Below are 25333 nucleotides of genomic sequence, written 5' to 3'. Positions count from 1 at the left end.
AAACAGAACTTAAAGTTGTGTGCATGCTTTTTGTGAGCAGAAACCAATCTGCTAAAGTGACTATTCTGTTTACTAAGAGTGGTACTGTTGCTGAGGATTTCTCTGTTTAATGGAAATGTACCATGATTTCTCCATCGGTATGTGTATCATTTCTGAAGCCGCTTTTACATCTAAAATCTTTTATTTTAATTGATAGCCTTGCTGAAAGCCAATCAGACATCTATTTTTGAATCTGCCTCTGAGATACTCAGTGTGAACCATGTGTTTCTTTTCAGTGGGGATGTGGAAGGAAAATAAACATTTAAATACAAAAAGGAAACATTTAATTAAAAATGTAAATATTTTATTCACTCATATAGAGATATGACAGATTACTGCATAACATATTCTTTAAAATTCACTGGACCTAGTGACTTTGCTGGCATATCTAGAAACTCTCTGTGTGTGTATATACATATTTGTATATGTCTATACATACATAAACTCACATGTACCTACTTAAAGCTATAGGCCCTATGCTGTATTGCGTGGAAAAAACCCTTTGAAATGTTGGCAGACTTGAAGAAAAAGTAATCTTAAGGAATTAGAAACCTGGCATTCTTGACACACGCCAAAAAGCTTAACACTGCTTTCAGGTAAAAGGGAGAGGGGTATCATTTGTAGCACTAAACCCATTTGCGAATATATTTGATTGGCCTTTTAGCAAAAAAAAAAAAAATCCCAACACGTCGTAAATTAAGAAAGAGGCAAACGCTCTCAAAATGTATGCATTTCATGGACACCTCATTAAAAAGCAATGAATTATGAGTCAAATCCTTTTCTTATAGTTTATTGCTCTCATTATTCACCCCATGAAAATCTGTTATCACTTGTGTAGAGTATAGTGTTCACAGTCAACATTTTTGCATGTATATAATATTATCTTCACAGGGCGTCAGCTCACAATCTTCAATAGCCAAGCAACCATAAAAATTGGAGGCAAGGAACGTGGCCATCCTTTCCAAGGCCAGCTCTCTGGTCTTTACTACAATGGCTTGAAAGTTCTGAATATGGCAGCAGAAAATGATGCTAACATCGTGATAGAAGGAAATGTGAGACTTGTTGGTGAAGTGCCTTCCTCTATGACAACCGAGTCCACAGCCACAGCGATGCAGTCCGAGATGTCCACGTCAGTCATGGAAACAACCACCACTTTGGCCACGAGCACCGCTAGAAGAGGAAAGACCCCGACAAAAGAACCTATTGGTCAGGTTAGTCGGCTTCCTCGCCTTTTGCAAATATTTTCCCGTCTTTGAGCGTGGCTTCGCGTATCGCGTTCACTCTGCAGGTGAAATTGTTCCTGTTGAAGAAATGCGTGAGTTACAGATAAAAGTTCTGTGCCATACATGGCTCGTGGATGCGATGTGGATCAGCATTTAGAGGGAGAGTAAGGACTTTGCTGTTCTTCTAAATTAGGCAAACTGACCAGTTCGGATTTTTCTTGTGCTGAGCTTTATTGCCTTGTCACCCATCTTCATAATGGTGCATATTTTTAAGTACTCTTTCTTCCTTTGATGACTTACATTGATTATTTTCAGTGTAGGAATGCAGGATGTCTGGAGTTAGAGAGAATGAAATGAAGTGGTGACTTTATCCATGAGATAGAGAAGAGAGACACGGTTTGAAGAGGGAACAGGAAGGAGGTGTGAAGACAAAAAGTTGGAAGAGGCTGGAAAAGGAATTAGCAGTTTCTCTAGTCCCATGACTGCTCATCTTCTTGGGCAGAATTCCTCATAAGAGGCAGTGGCAGCAGAGGGAATTAAGAGCACTCTGCACCCCTGGGAGACTCAGGCTCCAAGTCAGAGGCTGTTGTATACTGTTTGTTGAGGTTATTTGCATCTCATGAATTTAGTTGTATATTTAGTAGCTTTCAGGTTTTGTCAGGATCTCTGTATAACATGGGGGGGAATTTAATTATTGGGAAAACAAGGGGAAAAAACAGGTGAGTGAATTAAGTACTGTCATCTTCTGGATAACCCTGAGTAACAACATTCAGACTTTGTTCTTTAAAAGCCTAAAACTTACCCGGACATTTCTGTGGCAGAGAAGATTCTTTTACATTTATTCTGCCTGGAAAAAAAAAAAAAAGAAAAAAAACAACCAAAGAAAAAGGTACACTGCTAAAAGCTTTTCCTGTGTTCACTTGGCTTCACATGCTTGCTTGTGCGCCCACTGTGTCATCAAGCCATGATAGCTGCGCTCCGAGATCCAGAAATAGGACAAGGAGCAAAGGAAGTGTGACGAGCCGTAGGGAGGAACAGGAGCACGACGTGATGAATGAGGTTAATTTTCTCAAGAACGGAGGAGAACATGCCGATTAGACTGGGAGGATGAGGTCAAGTTGCCTGTTTGCTGTGTAAAACCTCAACTCACAGTTGGAACTTGATCGGGGCATCAAACTCAACACTTCAGCTTTTCTCTCTGTAGTATTTTGGTACACTTTATACTATGGATTGAAAACTACAGTGATTTAAAAGTAAAAATTGTTATTTTGTATAAGGAAGCAGAACGTTTAAGTTAAAAGTGAGCATTTAAAAAAACTGTTTGACTTGTATTTTCAAATAAACACAGGTTCTATGCATTTTCCTTGTTTATTTAAAGTGCATGAGAATCCAAAGGGGGGAAAATAAAAGGGGGCAATAAAACCCAACTTAGAGATACATGGAACCAACTGCCTCCAAAAAATGTCATCCATTGTAGATCATAGCTTGCAGTTCTTTTAATGATTATTGTAGTAAACTACAGTGTTTTTATTAAATAGGCAATACATTTTCTTCTTTATTAACTCTGTTTTAAATAGTATCTCCTACTTTATTATCCAACTAGTCTGATCTCAGTATTTTGCAGCAATGAAATGTAAGACCTCATCAAATTTGCAGAGAGGAAGATCTGCATCTAAAACTGCAGGACATCCTCACAGTGTGGAAGAATTTGGGCTAAATTAATGCTACTGAATTAAAATTAAACCAAGTTTAACTGCTCTAACAGTTCCCAGCATGCTTTTGGCCTCTGCCACTCTCTCCGGTAACTCCCAGGCACAATCTGGGAGGAAGAACGTCACAGGGAGCATTCCCAGTTGACACCTTGCATGATTTGTGGGCGATGGGAGTTTGCTGGTATAGTTGCTTTGCTGGTTGGCCTCAGCTTCCAGCAATATTCCCCAGTATGATTTACACACTTGTTTGGATGCCTAGGCACTAAGATTTTTCTTTTTGAGGTTTTCCAATGGCATATTTGGGGAAGAAAAATGTTTCTTAAGCTAACAACTATGGTGGGGTGTAATTTTTTCTGAGGAGAGGAAAGAGATGATTAGGTAAAAAGATCTTCCACAGATCTTCTCTTTCTAGACTGTGGTGCCTGAAATAAGCTGTGGCCCTTACAGACTTTATCAGAGCACCTACACCATTTATTTTAGAGCACCTCGTTGCCACTGGAGCGGAGTGACCTCAATACAACCGTGCCACTCCCTCGTCCCCTCCTGTCTGAGCCGGCCACGCCGCCGTGCTGTCAGCACCTGCTCTTTGTGATGTCCCACCATCACGAGCCTCAGGCAGGCTCCAGGAGCATCCAGAGCTGCACGGGATCTCGCCAAAGCACGTTCTGAGGGTGAAGGTGTAGAACAACCCCTCCCACCTATTAGCCTGGCTGATGCAAGTCCTCGATGCAGCCCATTTGAAATGACTTGGCAGGAATATTTCTGTATCTAAGAACCTGAAATCAACATTTCTGAGGAAAGCGTTGAGTGTTAATGCCATTAACACACATGCACATGGCGTCCTGAGTCTGTAACTGAGCCCTTCTTGCCAATAATAATACACAGTGGTTTACTTCAGCTATGTCTAAACATCCTGCCTGGTAGGATCTGCGTTGTCACTACGACTATACACTTAATTAGTCAGGGACTGCACTGGAACGCAGTTTGCAATCAGGCCTGTGATTTGATTTGAAGAGATTGATAACATCCCAAAGTCAAAGCTGAAATTTGTCTGCAGGATGCTATGTTATCCACGCAACAAACTGAGTCCTAGGAAGACATTAAATCAAATTAAGGACATAATTTCTTCTCTTCATTAATACCTGTTTCCTTACTACTTTTTACAAGGGTGTGTAGTGATAGGACAATAGGATAAACTGAAAGAGGGTAGATTTAGATTAGATATTAGGAAGAAATTCTTCACCATGCGGGTGGTGAGGCACTGGCACAGGTTGCCCAGAGAAGCTGTGGATGCCCCAACCCTGGAAGTGTTCAAGGCCAGGTTGGACAGGGCTTTGAGCGAGCTGGTCTAGTGGAAGGTGTCCCTGCTCATGGCAGGGGGGTTGGAACAAGATGATCTTTAAGATCCCTTCCAACCCAAACAATTCTATGATTCTCTTCTACCTGTATGTAATAATTTCTGTGCTGGCGGCCCATAGGTCTCCCACGGGTCTATCCTGCAGCATGCTGAGTAATCACCTTCCGTCTTGATGTCACTGGGAGATGAAGGCACTCACCATCTCATGGAAAATCTACTTTAAATTTCTGCATTCTCTTTCATTTTTGTCCTTTACGGTTTTTTCTGATTTTGATTTATATATAACCTCTGCAGGAGTGTCAGCTACATTGGCATACCGTAATGCACAAGAAGAAAAGTTACCTTTCTAGCATTAATTAGGTTACTGAAGAAAATATGCAGCTGAACAGCAATTGCCAAAGAAAAAACCTTACATTATTGCAAACCAGTGCATGTCTGAAATTAGAATAGACGCAAATGATCTAATCAGTCAGAGATTGTTTGCTCCATTTGCAGAGGTATTGAATTCGATTAAAGATTACAATACTTAAAGAAGATCATTAAATCTCTATTTATAGGACATGGTCTTTTAAAAAACCTACAATGTTAGTGCTTAAATTGATGGAGTGGGTGCTTCTCAGCAGATATCTAACTAATGCTGTTAGGTAGACATGATACTTCCAGAAAGTATGTTGAATACTGTTGTGCATGATTTTAGACAAATGAGGTCTTAGTGCTTCTGAAAAAAAATGCTTTTTGTTAGTGACTCTGCTCTAAATGAAGGTTTTCCCTACTTGGAAGCTGTGTCATATTTTAACAATGGATGTTTTGGTGATGACAGACATCTTAATTATTATACTTGTAAATGTAGATTTTTCAAAGGGGAGTAAGGTACTCAAAGCCTATTGAATGTCAATGGTAGGTGAATGCCTCATTTTCCTTAGCGCCTTAAAAATCCCACCACCCCCCTTCTCTCTTTGATTATAATGGCATCTAGAGCTGTCAGCCTTCATGCAAGGCACTGCATAAACACATAAGAAGTGACAGCCCCTGCCTCGAATTGCTTACAGAATAAACAAAAGGTATCAGGTAAGGAGCGGGGAAAACAAAAAAAAGGAAATGAGGAGGTGGGAGGAAGAGGGAAATAAAGAAAGCATTGCGCTGTTTCAGTGTTAACAAGCATTGTGCGGATTTGCAGCCATCATGGGAGGGATATTTTACTGCCTGGTTTTTGATCCAGGTTCTTCAGATAGTAGCTCCCAGTCTACAGGTGTCCTGTAGGATTACAGCGTAGCTTATGGTAGACTCTGGAGCAGGCAGTTTAAGGACAGGGCTGCCCAGTTTGTCCCACTTGGGCAGTTGGTGCAAAATGGGAACAAGTTGGGTGGTCAATGAGAGGCTTTCTCTACTTTGCTCCTCACTTTGCCATTGATGCTTGGGGGAACCCATGGCCACTGGCGCGGGAACTGGGGATTGCGGGAGAGGTCCTTCGCTCCCCCCACACTGGACGGGAGGAGGCTCAAAATTTTGCAAACCTTTATGAGCATGAAAAGAAATCCCCAACCTTAAGTGTTGCAAGAACAGGACTTCTGTTAAGTGAAAATAGGCAGCTATGTGTTGCTAACTTGTGGTGAGCCATAAGTATGCACTGGGGCTCAGAAATCATTAATTTGGTCTAAGAATATCCTCCTCTTTATGAAGTTACTCAGCAAAATGATGCAGTTAAGTTCTTTCTCCTTTTTCTCTTTTATTTTTGACACTTTTAAAAAGTCTCATTTGCAAGTTTTTGTATTCAATCATGAAGGCGATAAACTACTTTTAAAATTGAAAGTAAAGGAGAATCACATGCTGTATAAGTCCCTCAGCCGGAATGTTAAGCAACGCATCAAATACTGCAAGGCTTGCAATAAAAATTGCAAGAGTTGGCAGAACGAGAAAGGCTTCAAAAGGACTTTGAATACGGGTTTTGCTTGAATTACGATAGCACAATCAGGTCCTTAGTATCTCTTTGGCATGGCTTTGTGGATCTGTATTAACTGGAAATCATACATGAAATGATAGTAAATCAACAATAATATGCTCATTTCTCATCCGTTCCTAAGGATTCGATTATGACAGCCCGTCCACAGAGCAGCCTCTGCTCTCATGCGTTGGAAACTGTTTCTGAAAGTTGTGTGCAAAATATCTTTTTTTTAATTTTTCATAAGGGGTTCTGGCAGTCCTCTTTGTTCTCATCAGAGTGGGCTCTTACCAATAACTCTAAGCCGCTTAAACAGCAGTTGCAATACACTGTGAGATGATTGCATGCTTTGGAACAATAGGCACTGATTTTTGGTCAAGCAGAATTAAATTGACTTCATATTAAATTGATGAGCTGAAATTTGGTCAGTTGCCTTGGAGGGCATACATCAGGTGAAGGGTATGTTTCTTTACTTGTATTGAAGCAGCAGATTCAAATGGTATTCATGGTAGCAGGGACAATGACAGGCTTGGCTCAGCGTCTTCACCTGCCAAATAAAAACAAGCATTTGAAAAAGACAGGGGTGTTTTCTATGGAAAGAGTTCAATTTTAAGAATGGTGCTTGAGTAAGTGGCCCTTACACAGGATAGTAAATGTGAATATATTTTATGGAGACACACTGATCGTTAAATCAATGTAGTTAATAGGAGGAAGAGTATTTTCCACCCATCTCAGTTTAGAATTATCCACCGTATGGTTTGCAATGCCTGTTCTTATACACAAGGGTTGGGTTCTTTCCATGCCTCTGCGCCGCTGCCACTTCTTCCTCCGGACGTTCACACCAACCAGTCCACATTTCATCGGCCCCAGCAGGCAAAGCTCTTCCCCAGGGGTCTGGTAAATCAGAAGGATTTGACTCGACAGATGCTCACTAGTGTAAAATGAATCCCATAGCTTCCAGCATCACAGTGCTCAGCTCCCGTACATGCTCGCCAGATGCCAGAACCTGGGGAATTCAAGTGTTAAGGACAAATCTCAATTGCACTAGGATCGCTATGCAAATGTAGTAGTCGTGGAAGTGCTCACGTTTTAATTGCAGGTAGACAGAAAACTAGCTAGGTGCATGAAACCCTCGCCCTTTTTTTTTTGCCTTTTGTTTCTGTTTAAACTATCAGACTATGCTTTTTTTAGTTTCCTCTAATTATTTTTGATAATTCAATTGATTATTTAAAAACATAATGTTTGGTTAACTCAACTAGGATCTCTAAAAAATTAAAATAGGATAGTAATAAAACAGGATACCGTGAACACTGAAATTCTCTAGCTGTGGTTTAATATTTGCTACCCAACCACACCTGACTTTCCCATCCTCTCGCAAAGTATTTACATATTGATTATTGGCTCTTCAATTGGAGCACTGAAGTTATATAAATAGGGTGGCTTTAGAATTGCAGCTTTCAGCACATCTGCGTGTTGGGTTGGCTGATTGGTTTGTTGTTTTCAAGTATGACTTAGGTGATCGTATGGTTGTCTGACTTTCTGTCTTAATAAATATTGAATCCCTCAACCAATTCAGTCAAATCTGTCATTGGCAGAAAGATTTCAAGGACACTAAGCTCACAGAGAAGCCAAATTGCGTGAGTTCTGGTGCCGTCCTGGTCTTCTGTTGCATGTCGCAGAACCATGTTTTCCCCCGTTTTGTGTTTAAAAAGCAAAGATTAAAAAGAAAAACAAAGTCATTGTGTGCTTAGGATGAGGCTTTCAAAAGTTCCCTCAAACTCATGAATGTTGCTGTATTACTTCAATGTTTTTGAAAATCTTATCCAAGTCATTTCTATATATACCTACTATATCAGAGTATCCTTAATGTGCAAGTTACTTAAGAAATACGCGCTTTTGTGCACGCAGCCTTGCCATTGAACTCCTAAATAATAGCGATTGTCATTAACTTTATAGTCTACAGAGAATTTTGCCTCTGAAACCAGAGCTTTGTGTCAAGCTCAGAGGATAAGACTCACAGTTAGTTGTTGTTTAGCGTTTGTTAGAGAGGACGGGTTCATACAGGCAGTTTGTAGCACGCTGGGCCACCAAAGGCAAATCTTGACGAGTTGCTTGAAAAATGCAGGCGTAAAAATGCCTGATCGGCAATGATACTTCACGTCTACTGCGTCGTACAGTCCAAAGAAGACCGACTTCTGCGTGGGCTGCTTTGTCTTTAGCTTTGCTGTGGATTAGCTTCAAGAGCCACCATCCAACCTGGTATGATGCATTTTGGTCATGAGACATGCTGCAAAGCCTAACCTTTCACAGGGATTACCTGAGAAGGAGCAGCATGGAAGGGACCCTCTCCATTTCACTCTGTGAATTGTTATTCTGACTTGGCAATGGAGTTATAAAGAATTAAGGGAAACTTGGAAGTTTGTCACACTGGCACCGCTCCATTGACATCCTTTCTTTATTGTCGTTCAGTGCGAAAGCTGACTGGGATAGGTATCCAGCCCCTCAAAAAGGAAGCCAAGCCACGCAATTTCCATTAAGCCAGTGGGATATGTCTAAAACCTTGAGCGCTGCTTTGAAAACACGCCCTACAGTGTGTACGCACAGGGAAAAAAAATGTTTGTAAATTAAATTACAACATTGTTAGTATCCAGAGAACCTCAAGGCACTTATCTAAATTGTTGATTAACTGGTTGCAAATCAAAGTTTCTTTTTAAGTTCAATTTGGGAAAAAAGGCTCTGAGGCCACGTGCAGCTTCGATTTTGTTGTTCTTTCATGTTCAAATGACCAAGCTCATTTATTACAAAGTTTGCTTTATCATGTGGGGGTTTTTTTAACCCAAATTTGTGTTACCCGGTCCCAAATTCTGGCTCGTTGAATTTTTTGAATATGGTGAATTTTAATTTTCAAATAGAGCAAACGTTATCTTGATACTAGCATGTTTTCATAGCATGCTGCTTTTCTTTTTTCCTAATATGTTGCTCGCGACACGTTAGCGCTGTAATACTTCGAAAACATCCCTTTGCATAATATGAGACGTCATATCTAATGGTTGCGGAGCAAAGTCACCGCCAAACTTAGCCAGTGGTTTGGCATTGGAGAAATATTTCCCTCGCATTCACAGGCTCTTTCTTCCAACCGCTTTTTGGGAAGGGTCTCGCATACGAAGCGGCGCTTGGTTCTGTCTCGTAGCCCGTCTCTGGCCGCTGTTCCCCCTCAGTGCCTCCCAGCACGCTAACCAAACATCGTGACACCGGGATTATATGGAAGTGGGATTGTTTCACCCAGGTGGAAGAGGAGGCTGTTGCGGAGTCGGTGACCCATGACCATGCGGTCACGTAGCTGTTTAGGCACTTTTCGACATTTGGGGTGGCCGAAAAGGCCTGGGTGTTACAGTCGCTACCGAGTTTCAGTAGCCTTGCGGGATAGAAAGCCTTGCATTGTGTCTGAGAGCTGCTGCTCTCCTGTGAGAAGAAAGCGATAGTCGTTCAGTCCCCTTATCGTTCGCTGAAGCTGCGGTAAGCCTGAAGATCTTGTTCACCGTTTCCTTTGGTGAATTTCTATGACTGAAGTACTGTGTGTTTTACATGCTCGGCTCACGCAATTCCCTTTCAGGAAGCACAAAATAATCCCTTCTATTTCTTTACTTTCGTGTATGATTCCTCAGAGCGGAGGGAAAGGAAGGCGGATTGAGTCGGGCTGTGACTCTCCTCTCCCGGCGGTGGGAACCCAAAGCAGGTTGCCGCCTCTGACAAAGCACAGCTTAAATGTGCTGCTGCGCTCGCGGACCCCCCCAGGGTACTGCAGCAAAGCATCAGTCCTGCTGCTGCAGCGAGCGATGATTGCAATAGTTTCCATACTATATGTATATAATACATATTTTTTTATATATATACACGTATATAATATAATATATACAGCCACCTGAGTGACACTCGGGTTAATTCCTGCAGGTTGCAGTGTTCAGCGTGCTTTTATCTGTGGCTGGCACGGACCCATCTGCAACAGTATGTCGTTTGATGTTTTGTTGAACATTGAACACGTATCAGAACTTTTCAAAATGTAGGTGATACAACCGTATTATATACCGGAGGTTTCTCTAAACACAAGGGTGACAGTAATGCGTAGAAGCCTTTCTGCTCACTTACTGTTGTTAGGAACAGAGCTTCATTCACAGGCACGCCTGCTTCATAGACGGCAGATCACTTTCTTTAACAAAATAACTCTTGGGACCATGTTCAGTGAATAAGTTACTATAGAAGGTTTATTCAAAAAACATTTGGTGGTTTTTTTTTTTCCTGTGGGTAGTACCAACATCCTATGTCTGTCTTGAATAAATCAATAATTATTTTACAACTTATTTCATTTAATCTGGTAGCTAAAGTTGTCTTTAAATAATTGGTTCCATTTGGTATTCAGCATTTGATCTGAATAGCTGGTGCTCAGGTTTTGTTTATATACGGGCATTGCTTCAGACTTAGATAATTTCTAATAGTTAGGTCTCTGTGCTCTTTACCTAGAGGATTTGCAATTCTGTTACAAATAATTTTGCATGCAGGCAGTGTATTATTTCTTTGCATAGTTTTCCTTTCTTTTAACCACTCTCTGTTGAGACGTCCCTTTTTTGCAGTATGGTTTTGCAAGCAGATATATATATATACACAGACACACACACACTTATAAAAGCCAGAAGAAGTTATTAGATTGGAATTTTTTTAGTGCAAAGGTGAACAGTAAAGTCTCTGAAGTGACTTCAGGAAGAAACATGTGAGCCTTGCCAGTTTCTCCCAAGAGGGAACATAAATGATGGGGCAGGGACGTCTGCATTGAGGAAGAGAAGAACTGAAGTTGTCCCGTGGATCTAACTATGCCACTCCTAGAAGTGCACAGAAACATGGGCTGAGAAATAGAAACCATTTCCTTAAAATCCACTCTGGAGGATGAGACGATATATTGACCAATTAAACAGAAATCAAAGACCTGGGTTTGTATTCTGACCTGGGGGAAAAGGTACCGTCTTCCTTCAGTTCATCTCATCAATAAATTAACCGAGTACTTCGCTGCTGTGCGATGACGATGGGCTGAGGATGAAGTCCATTAATGGCTTTGATTATCTTCAGATAGATTATTAAGGATTATGCCTGTATCTAGAAACACAGAAGTGGAAGTATCAGGTTGTAGGAGAACATGTAGCAGGTAAATTAGAAGTAGTTCGGGAAAGGGCAGAAACTATGTAGGAGGAAGCCCATGTGAAGAGATTGAGTGGTGCTGACATACCCTCAGATCCAGGAAAGAAAAAAGGCTCACATGGGGAGCTTCTCCTGTGACTTTCATGAATGTGCTGGTGTTAATAAGTATAAAGCCCTAAGAGAATATTCCCCCTTCCTTCTGCCTACTTCTGGTCATAATTTGGGAAAACGAGTGTAGAACCAGCCTCCATGTTACACAAGGTCACGAATTCACTAAAATTAAGTGGCTGGGAGTTTTACCAAATGCTTTACGGAGATCCAGCTAGACTGAATGTTGTTCAGTAAAGCTGATAGATCCTTATATTAGTACTAAGACTTAGTGGTTTAATTCCAGGCTCCCAGAAGTATGGAATACGACAGTCTGAATCTAAACATGATCTGAATCTAAACATGACAGGTCCATCTAAGCATGAGGAGGAACTTCTTTCCTTTGAGGGTGGCAGAGCACTGGAACATATATATATACACACACACACTTATAAAAGCCAGAAGTTATTAGATTGGAATTTTTTTAGGGCAAAGGTGAACAGTAAAGTCTCTGAAGTGACTTCAGGAAGAAACGTGAGCCTTTCCAGTTTCTCCCAAGAGGGAACATAAATGATGGGGCAGGACGGCTGCCCAGAGAGGTTGTGGAGTCTCCTTCTCTGGAGATACTCAAAACTCACCTGGACACATTCCTGTGCACCCTGCTCTAGGTGACCCTGCTCTGGCAGCGGGGTTGGACTAGATGATCTCCAGAGGTCCCTTCCAACCCTTGTCATTCTGTGATTCTGTGAATACATTTTCTCTAGGTGTGATGAACTTGCTAATTAACTAATTTAATCCATACCATTATCAATACCGTTGTATACCATGCCACAGTGCAGGATAGCAGTGGTATAGCTGTGTGTTGCCTTCTAAAAATAACAAGTATTTGCATATGTATTTGAGTGTATAAACATATTTTTTTTAGTTACGTTTTTGTGGTGATGTCCAATTGCAACTAGGATAGCACAAACACTTAAAATATTTCCCTGATAATTTCGTTGACATTAACATTTCCTCTCCCTGAGGTAGATGCTGGTAGCCTGAATCACCATGTGCAGGAATAGTCTAAGAAATAATATTTTCTAGAGCAATCCAAACAGCCATATTATAATTAAATGAGAGATAAAGGCAGTTGTAGCATTTTCTTTATGAAATGGCAGTCATGGTTAAAACCATATGCCCATGTGGCAGGAGAGGAAGGTTCAGGATGTGATTACTGTTTTCCTCAATTAAATGGTTGATGGTAGAATCATTTGGGATGACCCAAAATAGTTTTTCCTTTTTTATCAGCACATAACAAGAACAAAGGAAAAGAAACTCTTTTATTCCAAATGCACTTGTTTGGGTTTTTTTATTTTATTCTTTATCATTAAGTTAAGGCAAATTTGGGGGGGGGGGGAAAAAGATTCAAAATGAAAATTCAAACAAGACCAATGTTTAAAAAATGTTTTGAGTGTATTATATTCATCTAATTAGACATAAATCTGTAAATGGCTGAGATCAGCCCAGTGTTTTCAATCAACTGTCTGAAAAGCTTTACAAATCTGTTGTGGCAGTGCCTCCTTTGTAATCTTAACTGACCTTAGAATTTAAAGTTTTGCAATAGTTTTATAGCACTGTGAGTCCCCACAGAAATAGAGACCATTGTCTCTTTTTTTCAGCGTTATATAGGTAAGCCTTTCGAGGTAAGCCTCTAAAGAAAAATCTTACAATGTGGGGCAAAACACTTGATTTAATATCTTCGTATATTAAAAATAGCTATCGGCTTGCTTACCCTGTAAATATATTTAAGTGCTTTGTTTTTCCAAAGAGGGAGTTAACACGTCTGACATGATAATTCCACCATATGGCAATTTCATTTTCTTTCTAGTGCGATATCAAACTGATAATGATGAACACTGAGTAACATTGTTAATCTTCGTAGGCGGAAGTTTCACCAATATTTAAGAAGCAACAAGTGGTGGTTTTAGGTTTTAATTTGGTATTGAACATCAAGAGGTGTATTGTGGTTTCCCCAGGTTACCATCAATCCAGGTTGATGGTAAAATGAGCTAGATCACCTAACACCACCTCACCACCTCTGAATTGCAGGATGCTGATAGTGGTGAGGACAGTGCCCAGTTCAAGGGATGCTAGTGAAGCTCATGGGGTAAATACTCTGTTTTCTGGTAACAGGGAGCGGGAGAGCTAATGCATTGCCTACGTGTTTCTTTCACATTATTTCTATTCATCAACAGCTACTGTAGACCTCTCAACATCAAAGCATGCCATTTGTCTTATGTAAAGTTTATCCCTCTATATTGGTGATATATGAAGAGTCTTGGATCTGTCAGATGAGAAGTCTGAGCTGTGACTGTAGAAGGTTAGGAGGGTATTCCAGGAAAGCGTTAGCTTCTGCTCGCCGTACTCCTATGCTCTTCCCAAGGCATCCGCTATTAACCATTATGAGGAAAGAATACCAGGCTAGATGAACCTTTAAACTGACCAGTTATGTCCATTTTTATAACATGGTGTGGCTTCTTTTTTTGTTTTCCGCTTTTCTGAAGATAGATGCTGAGATTTCAAATAATGGTTGGGTTTGAAGCAGATGGTTTCCCCAGAATTATTTGCAAACTTTGCTCATGCTGATCAGCTGACTAGCGAAACACACCGAATGGCAGGTTTTCATTTTGAAGTCTCGGCAGGTTCATCAGTATGAAATTGTACCCATATGACCTAGGTAGACAGAGCCAAGGGGAAAAAAAAAAGAGAAACATTAAAGAAACTGTATTCAGGTATTTCAGTGAGGTAGCAAGGAGGGTCTGTACGCCCACAGAAGAAAATAGAAGTTAGAGTAAAACTCTCGGTTGGCTTTGCCTTACCTCCTTCTTGGTCAAAGAAGAGAAAAATGCAGTGGCATGGGTGAAAGTCACAGCGTGAGCATGATTTTATTTACAAACGCTAACAGTAAGGTAGAGCTGTAATGCTGCATTATCTGAGTCTTGACTGCAATAGTTGAAATTGCTTTATTTTCTTTCAGTAGTGTAAAAGGAAATTTTATAAAATCTATTGCTGTTGAATAAGGCATATGAGATTTTTCAGATGATGCATTTGGGCCTGAGTACACAGAAGAACTCCAATTCAAGATAGCATTTAAATATATGTGTTTCCTTTAAACATGTGCTTAAGTAAATGCTGGAACTGGAAGGGATTTAAACACGTGCTTTTCAAATCTTTTCTTGAATGAGCAACCAAACTAGAAATGATACTGCCCATGCCAGGGCCATCTTAGCCTAGGACTGAACTAAAGGCAAAATCTGGATTGGTTCTCATTCATTCTCTACAGAAGAAGGAGCTTTGTTTTCTCTCATTTTTCTAATTGAGATGTGACATGAGGTATGATTCTGATATCTGAACCACTGTTTTGTAACGAAAATTTGGAATGAATGAGTTGTTTTATTTCTGTCCAGGTTGGATGTCTGTGAATTACGTTCTACAAAACCTCCCCCATGGGTGATAGGGCATGTAAAGTGCATTCTGATTTGCTAGTTTTTAACTAGCTCATTAACCACTCATGCCAACGTTTTCTTAATCGTGGGTCTTTGTGACCGGCAGAGCATTAACTGGTGATCTGCAGAGAAGATGGCTCATTACTTTGTTGGCTCTCTTCCATTTTTTCCACTTGCTGTACCACACTACTGATGGTTAAAAATACATGAATAATTGACAGGTTGTTTTTCTATGTACTCTGCTGCTGCATTTGCCACAAGAGCCTGTATTTAACTTCCTGTGGGAGCAAAGTGATCTGCGGCATCTTGAATAGAAGGTGTTTAAGGACTGCAAGGCCCTTCTTTATAAAGATGAAGTTTGGACAATGAAGACATTTTGAGAAGTTAAGTAGGATAAATTAATCTTCTTAGAATAGCCCATAGTTGTAACAGTCCTGGTGAAGCAGAAGTTACAGGGTGCTAGCACATAAAATGTGAATACAACCAACCATGAATAAAAGTAGACCTCAGGTCTGCCAATATTATGGCATATTATGGTGTAATATAGATTTTGGTATAGCTTTCCCCAATACAAACTTCCATGACTCTCTCCAAGTTCCTAGCTCTGACTTTGAAGAAGAGCTGGGATAAACGTGGCTCATTCTGCTGCTAATGCCAGTCCTTTCTGCCAAGGCTGCCAGCAAAGCTCTCGTTTAATGCTGGAAGTGGTGGGTTTTTCACTTGCACTCTGGGAACTGGAGTGAGAACACCCATTGAAAGCACAGAAGGTAACAAGCAGTCATTGCACAGAATAACTTGTAGCCACTATTGACCAAGAGGAGATTGTAACTCGTGGGCTAGAGAGGAGGAACTTTTGTCGCAAATTCCCTGGGCTGTGCTGGCAAGTTTCTTAGTATTGTCAGAGCTCCCACGTTTTTGTTTCTTTGAGAAGAAGCATTTCTCAAAGAAGGACGAAAAGCCATTAGTACAACTGAAGCAGCCAAATAGCTAATTCTTAAAATTTTATTTTAAGTGAATATGCCCTGAGAGTTAGATCAGAAATGTTGGATCCTGGCACTAGAAAGGAAAGGGTAACAGATCCTTGACTTTGGCTAAATAAATGAAACTGTTTAATGAATGCTTCATACATCAAGCCAAATTCTTAGTCGCAGTGGAACAACCCTCTATTGACTTCAGTTATGGGCATCAGAGTAACCTAGAGGAGAATATGAATTACAAAATTGTTTCTACGTGCTATCTCGGAGGCAGCCTGTGTTTTGAAAAGACATTCATCACTCTATTTCTTCATGTATAAATTTGCCACAAACCAAATAATGATTCTGAAGCATGAAAGAGGAAGTTAAAAGTTAAAGGTGACAGCACCAAAGATTAGGGAGACGGAGTTTTGACTGGAAGAGCAAGAAAAGTTTTAAACAAAGGTATGTGTGCGGATTTAACGTACGCTGCCGCCGCCACCAAGATAGATAAAGCCGTGAAAGGAAGAAGAAAGTAGGTGCTATTGAGCCGAGAATTTCAAATGAACAAACGTGCAAAGTGGCAGCAAACCACCTGGGTTTGCAAACAGCCCCGTTAACCACAACAAGCTACTCGGGTGGGTGCCAAGATTGTGTGCTATGGCGTATGCAAGTTGCCCAAGACTTAGGTCCAACGTTAATGTTTGTTTATACAAGACAAATTAAGAGCGATAGATTTTCACTGAGATAAAACTCTTTCCCCTGAATATTATCCTGTCATTTCAGGCGGTGCGTTTAGTTTACTGATGGGTTTTCTAATTCAGATATTGTCTGTACTTGAACATTGCCTGAAGGCATGTGGGCTTCAACCCAGTTGCCTAGACAGAGGCGTCTACTGCCATTTCGGATGCCCTGGGTTATCGGAGTTTTGCACGGGGCTTGCAGATGTGATACGGGGCTTGCGGGAGCCCTGCGCCCTTCTGGGGAGGGGGGTGAAGGGCAGCCAGCACTCCCTGGGACATCGAGGGTGGGCACGCCGATGTGAAGGCGTGCCCTAATCATTAAAGGAGCTTTTGCGGCAACAAGAGGATCCTCCCTCCAGATTTTCTAATGTTCTTTTGCTCAAAATAGGATCACGCTCCTAACAAAGTAATGGCAATAATACTAATATTTGACTTTTAACACATCCTTTCCAATCAGTGTGCCTCTGCGGCTTTTGCAAAGGAGATTGGATTGCTCTGCTTATTTTGCAGAGACGCAGAAGCCGAAGTAACTTGTTCAAAATCAGCAATCAGCAGAGACAGGGCATGGGAGAGCTCAGGTCTCCTGAGGCCACCTTTGTAGTTAAAAGCCGTATTTGACACAGCCAAGGTTCATGGTATAAAATGTCAGTAAACGGTTACAGATTTACAACGCACACAACCCTGAACTGCATTAATCAGGTTTGTCATTTTTTTTTAATCTTATAGCTGAACATGAGAACCTATTTCATGTTAAGCTGCAGTCCTAATTTTCAAACAAACAGGGGTTTTTTTTCTTCTCTCATGTGAAGGCGGGGGGGAAAAAAGGTAATTGTATTTTGTATGGTGATAGGGGATTTGTGCCGGCTTCAACCAGCTGCTGAAATCAGTGATAACAGTCACTGGCCTCCCCCGCTACTGTCGGATAAAGAGCTGCCGCTGAGTCTATTTCTCAAGCTTAAGCTGAATTGCTTTGAAGGCTTGTGAAATTCAATTTGCAAGAGAATGGAGGCTCCTCTCCATGTAATTTCAAAATGTGGAAAATAGTAATTGCTTTTACTTCATTCAGAGCATCCGTGTAGGTCAGCAGCGGCATCCTTTGGGCCCCAGCCTCCTCTGCCGCTGGAGTCGGGAAGAGGTTGAACCTGCCCGTGGCTGCGAGCCATGCTGGACCCCATGTCTCTTTGCCACGAGCGTTCCTTTCCGTGGGCAGGCACGTCCGCTGAACGGCCAGTGCCACGTCTTTATATCTGCTTAAGGCAGTGCTTTGTATCTGGCCAAATTACATGAAAAAGGGTTTCATTACGGTAACTCGCTCTTTAATTGACTGCATTTGTATTTGTCTCTTCAGCATGGAAGATAATCCTGTATATGAATAATCAGGCTTCATCTCAGATTTATAAGGTGTTTAGATTTGTTCCGTTCAGTAGAGAACGTAAGTATTAGCGGATTTTTTACAAGGCTCCTGTTAGGAGCCATCCTTGATCCTATGGCTGGCTTGTCTGCTGGTAATCTTTTTCCGTGCTTGAAGAGCTGACAAAAGCATCTGGGCCTCCCTGGCAGTAATTAGGGCGAGCTAACTGCCTGCTGTGCCCAAAAGGAGCGCTGAGATTTGAGGAAATGCAAGTGCAAAATGCAAACTGGCTAGCGTGCCAATACCTTGTTTCCTTTATACAAAGGAACCGCTGCATTCAGTTGCATTTAACCGACACCATTATCTTGGTTTGGTTTGTTGGTTTTTTTAACTCAGAAGTTTTACCTAAACGCCGGTGTTATCTTGAGAACTCCAACCTCAGAGTCAGGGGTTTGTTGTTTTTTTTTTTTTTTCTCTCTGTTGCACAGCTGTAAATCTAGAATTGCCTTTACAAATTAATCAAAAGCCTTCAGTTTTCAAACACTGAATTTTAAAGAGCTAATGGAGGAACTTTCCTCTACCCAAAAACTTTATAAAGACTTACAACAGCAATTCCTTAGTCAATCTCTTGATGTCAAGTCATTGGGTACTAAGCATTTATGAAGTTTCCTCCAAAGTGAAACTTAAACAGAACATAAACCCGTAGGTGGAAAAAAGATAACCTCAGGCTGCAAGCTAGTAAATTTGTGTCCAGAAAACCTTAAAAGAGGTTGAACAGGAACATGAGAATACTGCTTATAACGTGTATTTTACTAACGCTCCCAGCAGCCTCTGAGCACTTGCGCTCTCAGCCTTGGTTATCACGGGATGATTTTGACCTTACAGGTCATTTCCAACCGTAGTGATTCTGTGATTTGCAAGCTGAGGGTGTAAGCAAGCGGTGTGTTGTGAATGACCACATCCCCAGCAAAAAGTTGTGGGGAGTAGCAGCTAGGTCTGGCAATTTATCTACTTGGATTTGGATATTTTTATTTTTTTATTTTTTTCTGTGGGAAGAGCATAATAGTGGAATTTGTGCGTAAAATCCTGCCTGGCTGCTGTGTAGGCTAGGTAAATTAGGGCAAAGCAGCCTCTTCCTTTTCTCTAGTGGACTTTTGCAGAGGCTGGATGCAGTTTGTAATCTTTTTGAATACCGAAAAGCATGTGAAGATGTCCTGAGATCCTGCTTTGTCTACCAGACGGCCTCTGTGACAAATGTTTGTTACTCTTGACATTCCTTTCTTTGATATTAATACAGTGCCACTACAAGGGCTCTCTTCTACTCCTAAAAGCTAAAGCAGCATCTTGTGATCTAAATGGTCAGAATTACAAATCTGGCACTGTGAAAGAACTGATTTTGTTTTCTGAAAATCACCTGAAGACTTTTCTTTACATCTTCCGTGTTCTTCCATGACTTCCTGATTATAAGATCCCCTTCTTGCATTACTTCTCATGTTGTGGCACGATGATGCTGCAACATTTCTTCCTTCTCTGCGGGAAGAAAAGTAGCATCCCCTCCCTCATGGTAGGGGACACAGTATCATAGACTGGCTGACAGCAGGTGCTCTTGAGTCCTGCAGTTATTTTTCTTGCTCTCTTCAGAGGTAATTATCAACAAATCTTGATTTTTTTTTTTTTTTAAGATCAGCAATACACTTGCCACAGCACTGCGCCTTTGCTGTCACTTATTGCTCAGTACCACCACGGTGTGCCCTGAATCTGTTTCATGATACATGACACAATTATATCTCAGGGAGATTTGCTCTTCCCATCCCTCTGTTGTATGATTAATTTATAGGCAGCCACTCCATGCTTGGAACGAAGTAAGTTTGTCGTCTTTCTGCCTTTCTTCACATTATTGTGCTCGGTGGTTTTTTTGAGAGGGAGGTTTCCACAAAGCAGTTTTGGCATTTATTTTCACTGAGAAGCTTAGTTAAATAATTGAAACAGCCAAAAAATGGCTTAAAAAAGGGCAAAATGTATTTTCTTGTTTTGCTTCGTGAACAGCTGAGTTGGAATACAGATGCAAACACTAAAGTAAATTAGATGATCTCAGTTCAGTATTCTGCACCACAGTTCCAATCCCCGTCGTTGTCCCAATCCCCGTATCTATGAGATGGAAAGATTAAGTAATAATGAAGACGTGTCACTGCACCTGCTTTCACTGTATCAAGCTACATACAGTAAATACACCCGTAGTTTCGGTTTTTACCCCCCCAGGCATTATCTGTTGTTCACAGCTCCTAGCTGAGGGCCTGATCTAGATCTCCAAAGACTCTAAAAAACACATTTCTAATCATTGCCTGTTCAGATTTGCCTACAGATTTTGAAAACAAGCTGCTTCTAAAGGTCTGTCTACATGAAGTTAAACCGTAAGCATTTGAGTTGATGTGTAGTTTCATTTGTTAGAACTTTAACGCTGGTTAAATGGTGAACATCTGGCACATAAGGCAGTTTAGTGCCTCAACATTGCGACTGGCATGGGCGTGTTTTCAAAGGGTATTACGGAAAAGGTAAGAGTTCACCAAAATAAGGGTTTCAGGTGTGCGCGTGTAGCCTTTGAGTCCCCAGGAGTCAGCCCACGACAGCAGAGGAAGTTTGCATCCTACCCCGTGCACGTGAAGGTGGTGCGTTTGCTCAGCAGCGGTCCTGCAGCAGCTTCTGGACTCGCCTGCTGCCTCCTCTGCAGGTCCAGCTCAGCGTGGCAGGTACCTCCTGATGGCGCAGCTTTGAGTGCCGGTACGACTCCTCCGGATGATACAGATGAGATGAACGTATGGTGGGTGATGTGATAGCAGAGGAAATAAAGCCGTGAAAGGGCTGCGAGTCCAGAAATAAGGATCGAACTCGGATCCGTTACGTTGCTATGCTCCTTCAATAAATTACAGCCATGTCAAAGGCGTGTTTTGTTTTGGCACTGGCATGGCCTTTGACTTTCAGTCCCTTTCTCTATTCCAACTTACTTCTTTTTTCCTCTCTAAACTGTTCTTCCTCCTCTATCAATCAGCATTGTTTATGCAAGAATTGCTCTTTTTTTTTTTTCTCCTTCACTAGTATGCACTGTGATGATGTTCCCCTTTACTATCCTCCAGCTGTTTTTTTCTTTTTTTTTTTTTTTTTAATTTTTTAATGTCAGATGGCCCCTTGCTGTTAAGGTCATGTGCCATCAGCCTCACTGGAGAGTCTGACTTCCACGGCAGCCGTATGATTGACTTGATATCATCTCACTGAAAGGTCACAGTGTGCTTTGGAGGGTGCTTTTCCCTAGTCTGAGTAGCATTTTGGATAGGTAATTATGTTTCATGCAATTCCAGACCCTCGGTTTGAATTTACAGTTTTTCTTATTTTGGAAAATGGAAAATATATTTCATATTAAGCATAATTTATTGTACTCAACAGCTGCTGTTACGATGCATTACAAGTGGCCTGTCAGGATTGATATGTTTACACTGAACCACAGCATCTGGAATTTCCCCATGTGTTCCTGTCCTCATCTGCCTAGGTCTGAAGCTCTCGGCTTTGGAAGCCAAGCCCCGGGAGATGAAGAGTTAGGGAGTGGGAGGGCAGAGTCCTACAGACCCTGCAGCTCTTCCTGGCTTCTGCTGATGCTTTTACTAACACAAGGAGAGTTCTGCAGATGTGAAGCAGGGGCACGATGTGTCTGGAGATTAAAAATCTGTTTGAGTGCTGAAAACAACTCTTGTTCCCTGTTGTCCTTGCGATGGCCTAGACCCAAAGTTATCCTTCAGCTTGACGCTGACTCCTGCAGTTGCAGCAGTGACGATGTTTCCTCTTGTTTCCAGAAAAGGACCAAATGTCAGCCCTTCTCCATGTACCAGTAGTCCAGGCATTGATTTGTTCCTGGTTCTTCTTCTCCAGCAAGTGCCTATCTTTTTAGGTGATGCAACCAAAACGTGAATAATAGGAGAAGTACTTCAAGATAAATGCTATTAAACACTAGGTGCAACCCTTGTAGCATTGCCATAATGATAACTTCTTTATCCATTTTTTTTCTTCTTTTCTTTTTTCCAATTCGCCTTCTGGTATCTGCAACTTAGAGTTCATGTTGTCAGGTTTTACTCTGCAGACCAGAGAGCTAGGAATTCAGCTTTCTAAAAAACAAAATGAGATTATGATATACGCATTTGCAAAGGCTGGAGTTTAGACAACAGTGCCAGATACCATGAGACCTGAAGGTCTTACAATGAAAACCGGCCACACATGTACGTGCTAGAAAAGACTAGAACAATGGTTTCACAGGAGTGTCACTATAACGTTTTATTAATACGCTAATAAACCTAAACTTTGGAAATGGCTGGTACTTTCATCAGGAATAATTATTGTAATAGAAGACTTCCCAGGTCATTTTTATTGCTCTCCTGTGGGGCTGAAACTGTGCTGGTATAATGGAGTTTGCATATTCAAGATATTTTAAGACCTAGGAGAAGGTCATCTGTTAATAACAAACGGTGAGTCTGAACAGCACGGCTAGGCTCTGTTTTATAGCGTGTTTTTGGACATAAATGTAAGCTTCAAAAGAATAATAATGCCCAAGCTAGTAAATATGATATCAGTCATCCTTGCTAATCTAGAAAAACTGTGCACGCTACTTTAACCTATAGATATTAACTCCCTTCATTGTCTGAATAGAGACCTTTCTAAATCATTTGCCTCATATAATACATTATGAATCAATTGCTGTGAATTGGGGAGTTCTGGTGACTTCCATTTTATTGGATTTAATCTTCCTCCTGTCATGGGCGTTCCAGGGAACTGGCTCTAGTTGTTATGGCCCGCTGTCGATGGCAGAGATGTATTCCCTTGCAGGAAAGCTTCTCCCGCAAGCTGTAAATTGAAGTTGAGAAGTAAATTTATTCCTTCTAATACCTCACGCTGAATGGCTGAACTTCAAATGAGTCCCATAGCATCAACTTTGGTGTTTGTTTGACAATGTTGCGTTTCCAGTATTTATCCGAGTTGCATAATTTAGTGCAAAGTATTGCAACTGTTTTTCTGTATGTACTGCGCTTTAAATAATGCTTCACCGTTTTCTATTCACGTATTTTATTAGCTATCAAGTAGTTTGTATGCCAATTGGTGTTTTGAGGTTTGCCCAACATATTTTATGGTTGTGTTGTACTGGGTTTGAAAGTTTATACCTTGCTTATCTTTTATATAAGCCTGGCAATGTAATATATATATATCATTTGAGACGTGATATTTGATGTTATTTCATTTTTCTGGGCTATCATTTTCAAACAACACCAAAAATTGCCTTGATTTTGTCAAAGAAAAAGAGTGCATTTGAATAATAATCAGAACAAGGAATGAGAAAAACCTGAATTTAGCACCCCCAGGCATTTGAACAGCCTCACCTAATCATTTTTGCCCTTTCAATAATGCCGTAGAGTTTTTGAAGATGGCAGTGAAGTCCAGTGAGCTTACATATGGAGACTGCAGTAACTTTGCAGGGGTTTTTCCCGTATGTTTTTGCTTGGATAGGTTTGGGATTGTCATCCATTTTTGTCCGAAGAGCAGATGTCCTTATCTTTACAGCACAAAATGCAGATAAGAAGTCAACATCTTTTTTGATGTGGCTAGTTCAGTTCAGTGCATATTTGTCTTAATGGTTGTACACGCTGAAAGTGCTTTGATAGGAGAGGTTGCAAAGAAGCAGCCTGTCTGCAGTTACAAGTGGGATCGTGACTCAAGCCTGATTTCCAGTGCTTCCTACTCGTGTTTTCTGGAAAGCAGGCACTCTCAGGCTCGCACGGGACCAGACTCTGACTCTCCGCTGAATTGCAGTGCTGTAAATGTGAGTAGCCGTGCACGTAGGCATCTGGAGTAAAACAACATGGGTAAAAATGCAAGCAGAAATTTTGGTCGGTCGCCTTAGTTATGTGGGGAGAAAATCTTGCCATTGAAAATCCTTTTATGTATTTTAGCCACTTCACAAGAGACTTGTGAAGGCTTTTTTTTGATTTCCCTTGTTTGACTTTTACTATAGATTTCTGCTTTCGGGATCAAGTATTTCTCCTGTCTCTGTGGCCTCTCTTTGACAAGTCTATTCTTCTAACCAGCTGTGTCGGGCTTCAGAGATGCTTTTAGAAACACCTGTCCTGTGGTATAGAGGCTTGATAGTCATTCAATTTATATCCTTTACTAGTTAAACTCATGAGATTCAAGCGTAGCATCCAAACCAAAGTGCTCTTTAATTTTTTTTTCTAGCACTGCTGCCAACCAATGTTAGAACAGAAACTCCAAGAGTATTAATATTAGTGCACAGAGAGGTGTGCTAATTGTGCAGAAAGCTGAAACAGGAAACTTTGAACTTGCCTCACCATCCTTCTCCTGTCCGCGGCAGCTAAACCTTTTCCTTTCTGTGCATCTTGAGCTCTTCACGGTTACTCCCCATTGGACCCATAACAGTGCATGGTACTTCTCCTAGGTGCTAGCTCCTACCACGATGCATAAACCCAACTAATGAATGATCTTGCCTCTGTCACTTGGCCTGCCTCTCAAATAGTTTCTCTTTATCCCACATCTAGAAGAGTTGCCTTCACAGAACACAGGACCCGGAATATTTTCTTCCTAGTAATACGTAATAAAAGTCCCCCTTAAAGAAAAGCATCCTTATTCACAACCAGCAACGAGATTTTGAGTTCTAGAGATACCGAAGAGATGGCTCGCGGGAACAAATCCAGCAGCGTGCTGATGCCATGGCTGGGTCAGCAGGTGAGCAAAGCTGCCCTGTAGCCCATCCACATGAACCACCAGCCGTGAGGTCTGTAGTCCCACCAGTAGTGCAGGAGTACAGGTGTTGCCATTGCCAATCCTCCAGAAAGGAAAGACCTCATTGTAGAGTTTCCTGTCCCTCAAGTGGGAAAGTGGTGTCATTTTTATGTCTCTGGGTCACTGATGCTTAAAAGGCCTTGAGAACACGTAAAATAAAATCCATTTGGGATTTTGAGGTTTATTTGTTTTTCCTTTCTCTTTAAATAGCCTGGGGCTAGTATTCTCTGCGATCCCTTATATAGTAACCACGTGGGTTCAGTTTTAGTGTCCACATCAAGTAAATGGGATGGAAGCAGGATTATTTGAGACGGCAGTTTTTTCAAGTAAACTCAAACTTGAAGAAAACAGTACTTTCCACTTTTTAACTGAGAGGGGAAGGCGGTGGAAGTTTGGAAAAATTGTTACTGGCCTGAAATGCTT

General features: G+C 41.2%; 1 protein-coding gene across 25 annotated transcripts in view; it reads left to right on the top strand.

The window, feature by feature from the left end:
* The window catches only part of NRXN1 (neurexin 1), a 740438-nt gene that overhangs the window by 640906 nt on the left and 74199 nt on the right, over positions 1-25333 (top strand). For all 25 annotated transcript variants that reach the window (XM_059835686.1, XM_059835685.1, XM_059835683.1 and 22 more), the window contains one exon: positions 931-1250. In XM_059835686.1, coding sequence (XP_059691669.1) covers positions 931-1250 — 320 coding nt within the window. The remainder of the gene's footprint in view (positions 1-930; positions 1251-25333) is intronic.

The sequence above is a fragment of the Gavia stellata genome, chromosome 2 (assembly GCF_030936135.1).
Source record: "Gavia stellata isolate bGavSte3 chromosome 2, bGavSte3.hap2, whole genome shotgun sequence".
Taxonomy (NCBI): Eukaryota; Metazoa; Chordata; class Aves; order Gaviiformes; family Gaviidae; genus Gavia; species Gavia stellata.
This window is presented reverse-complemented; position numbering and strand designations above follow the sequence as displayed.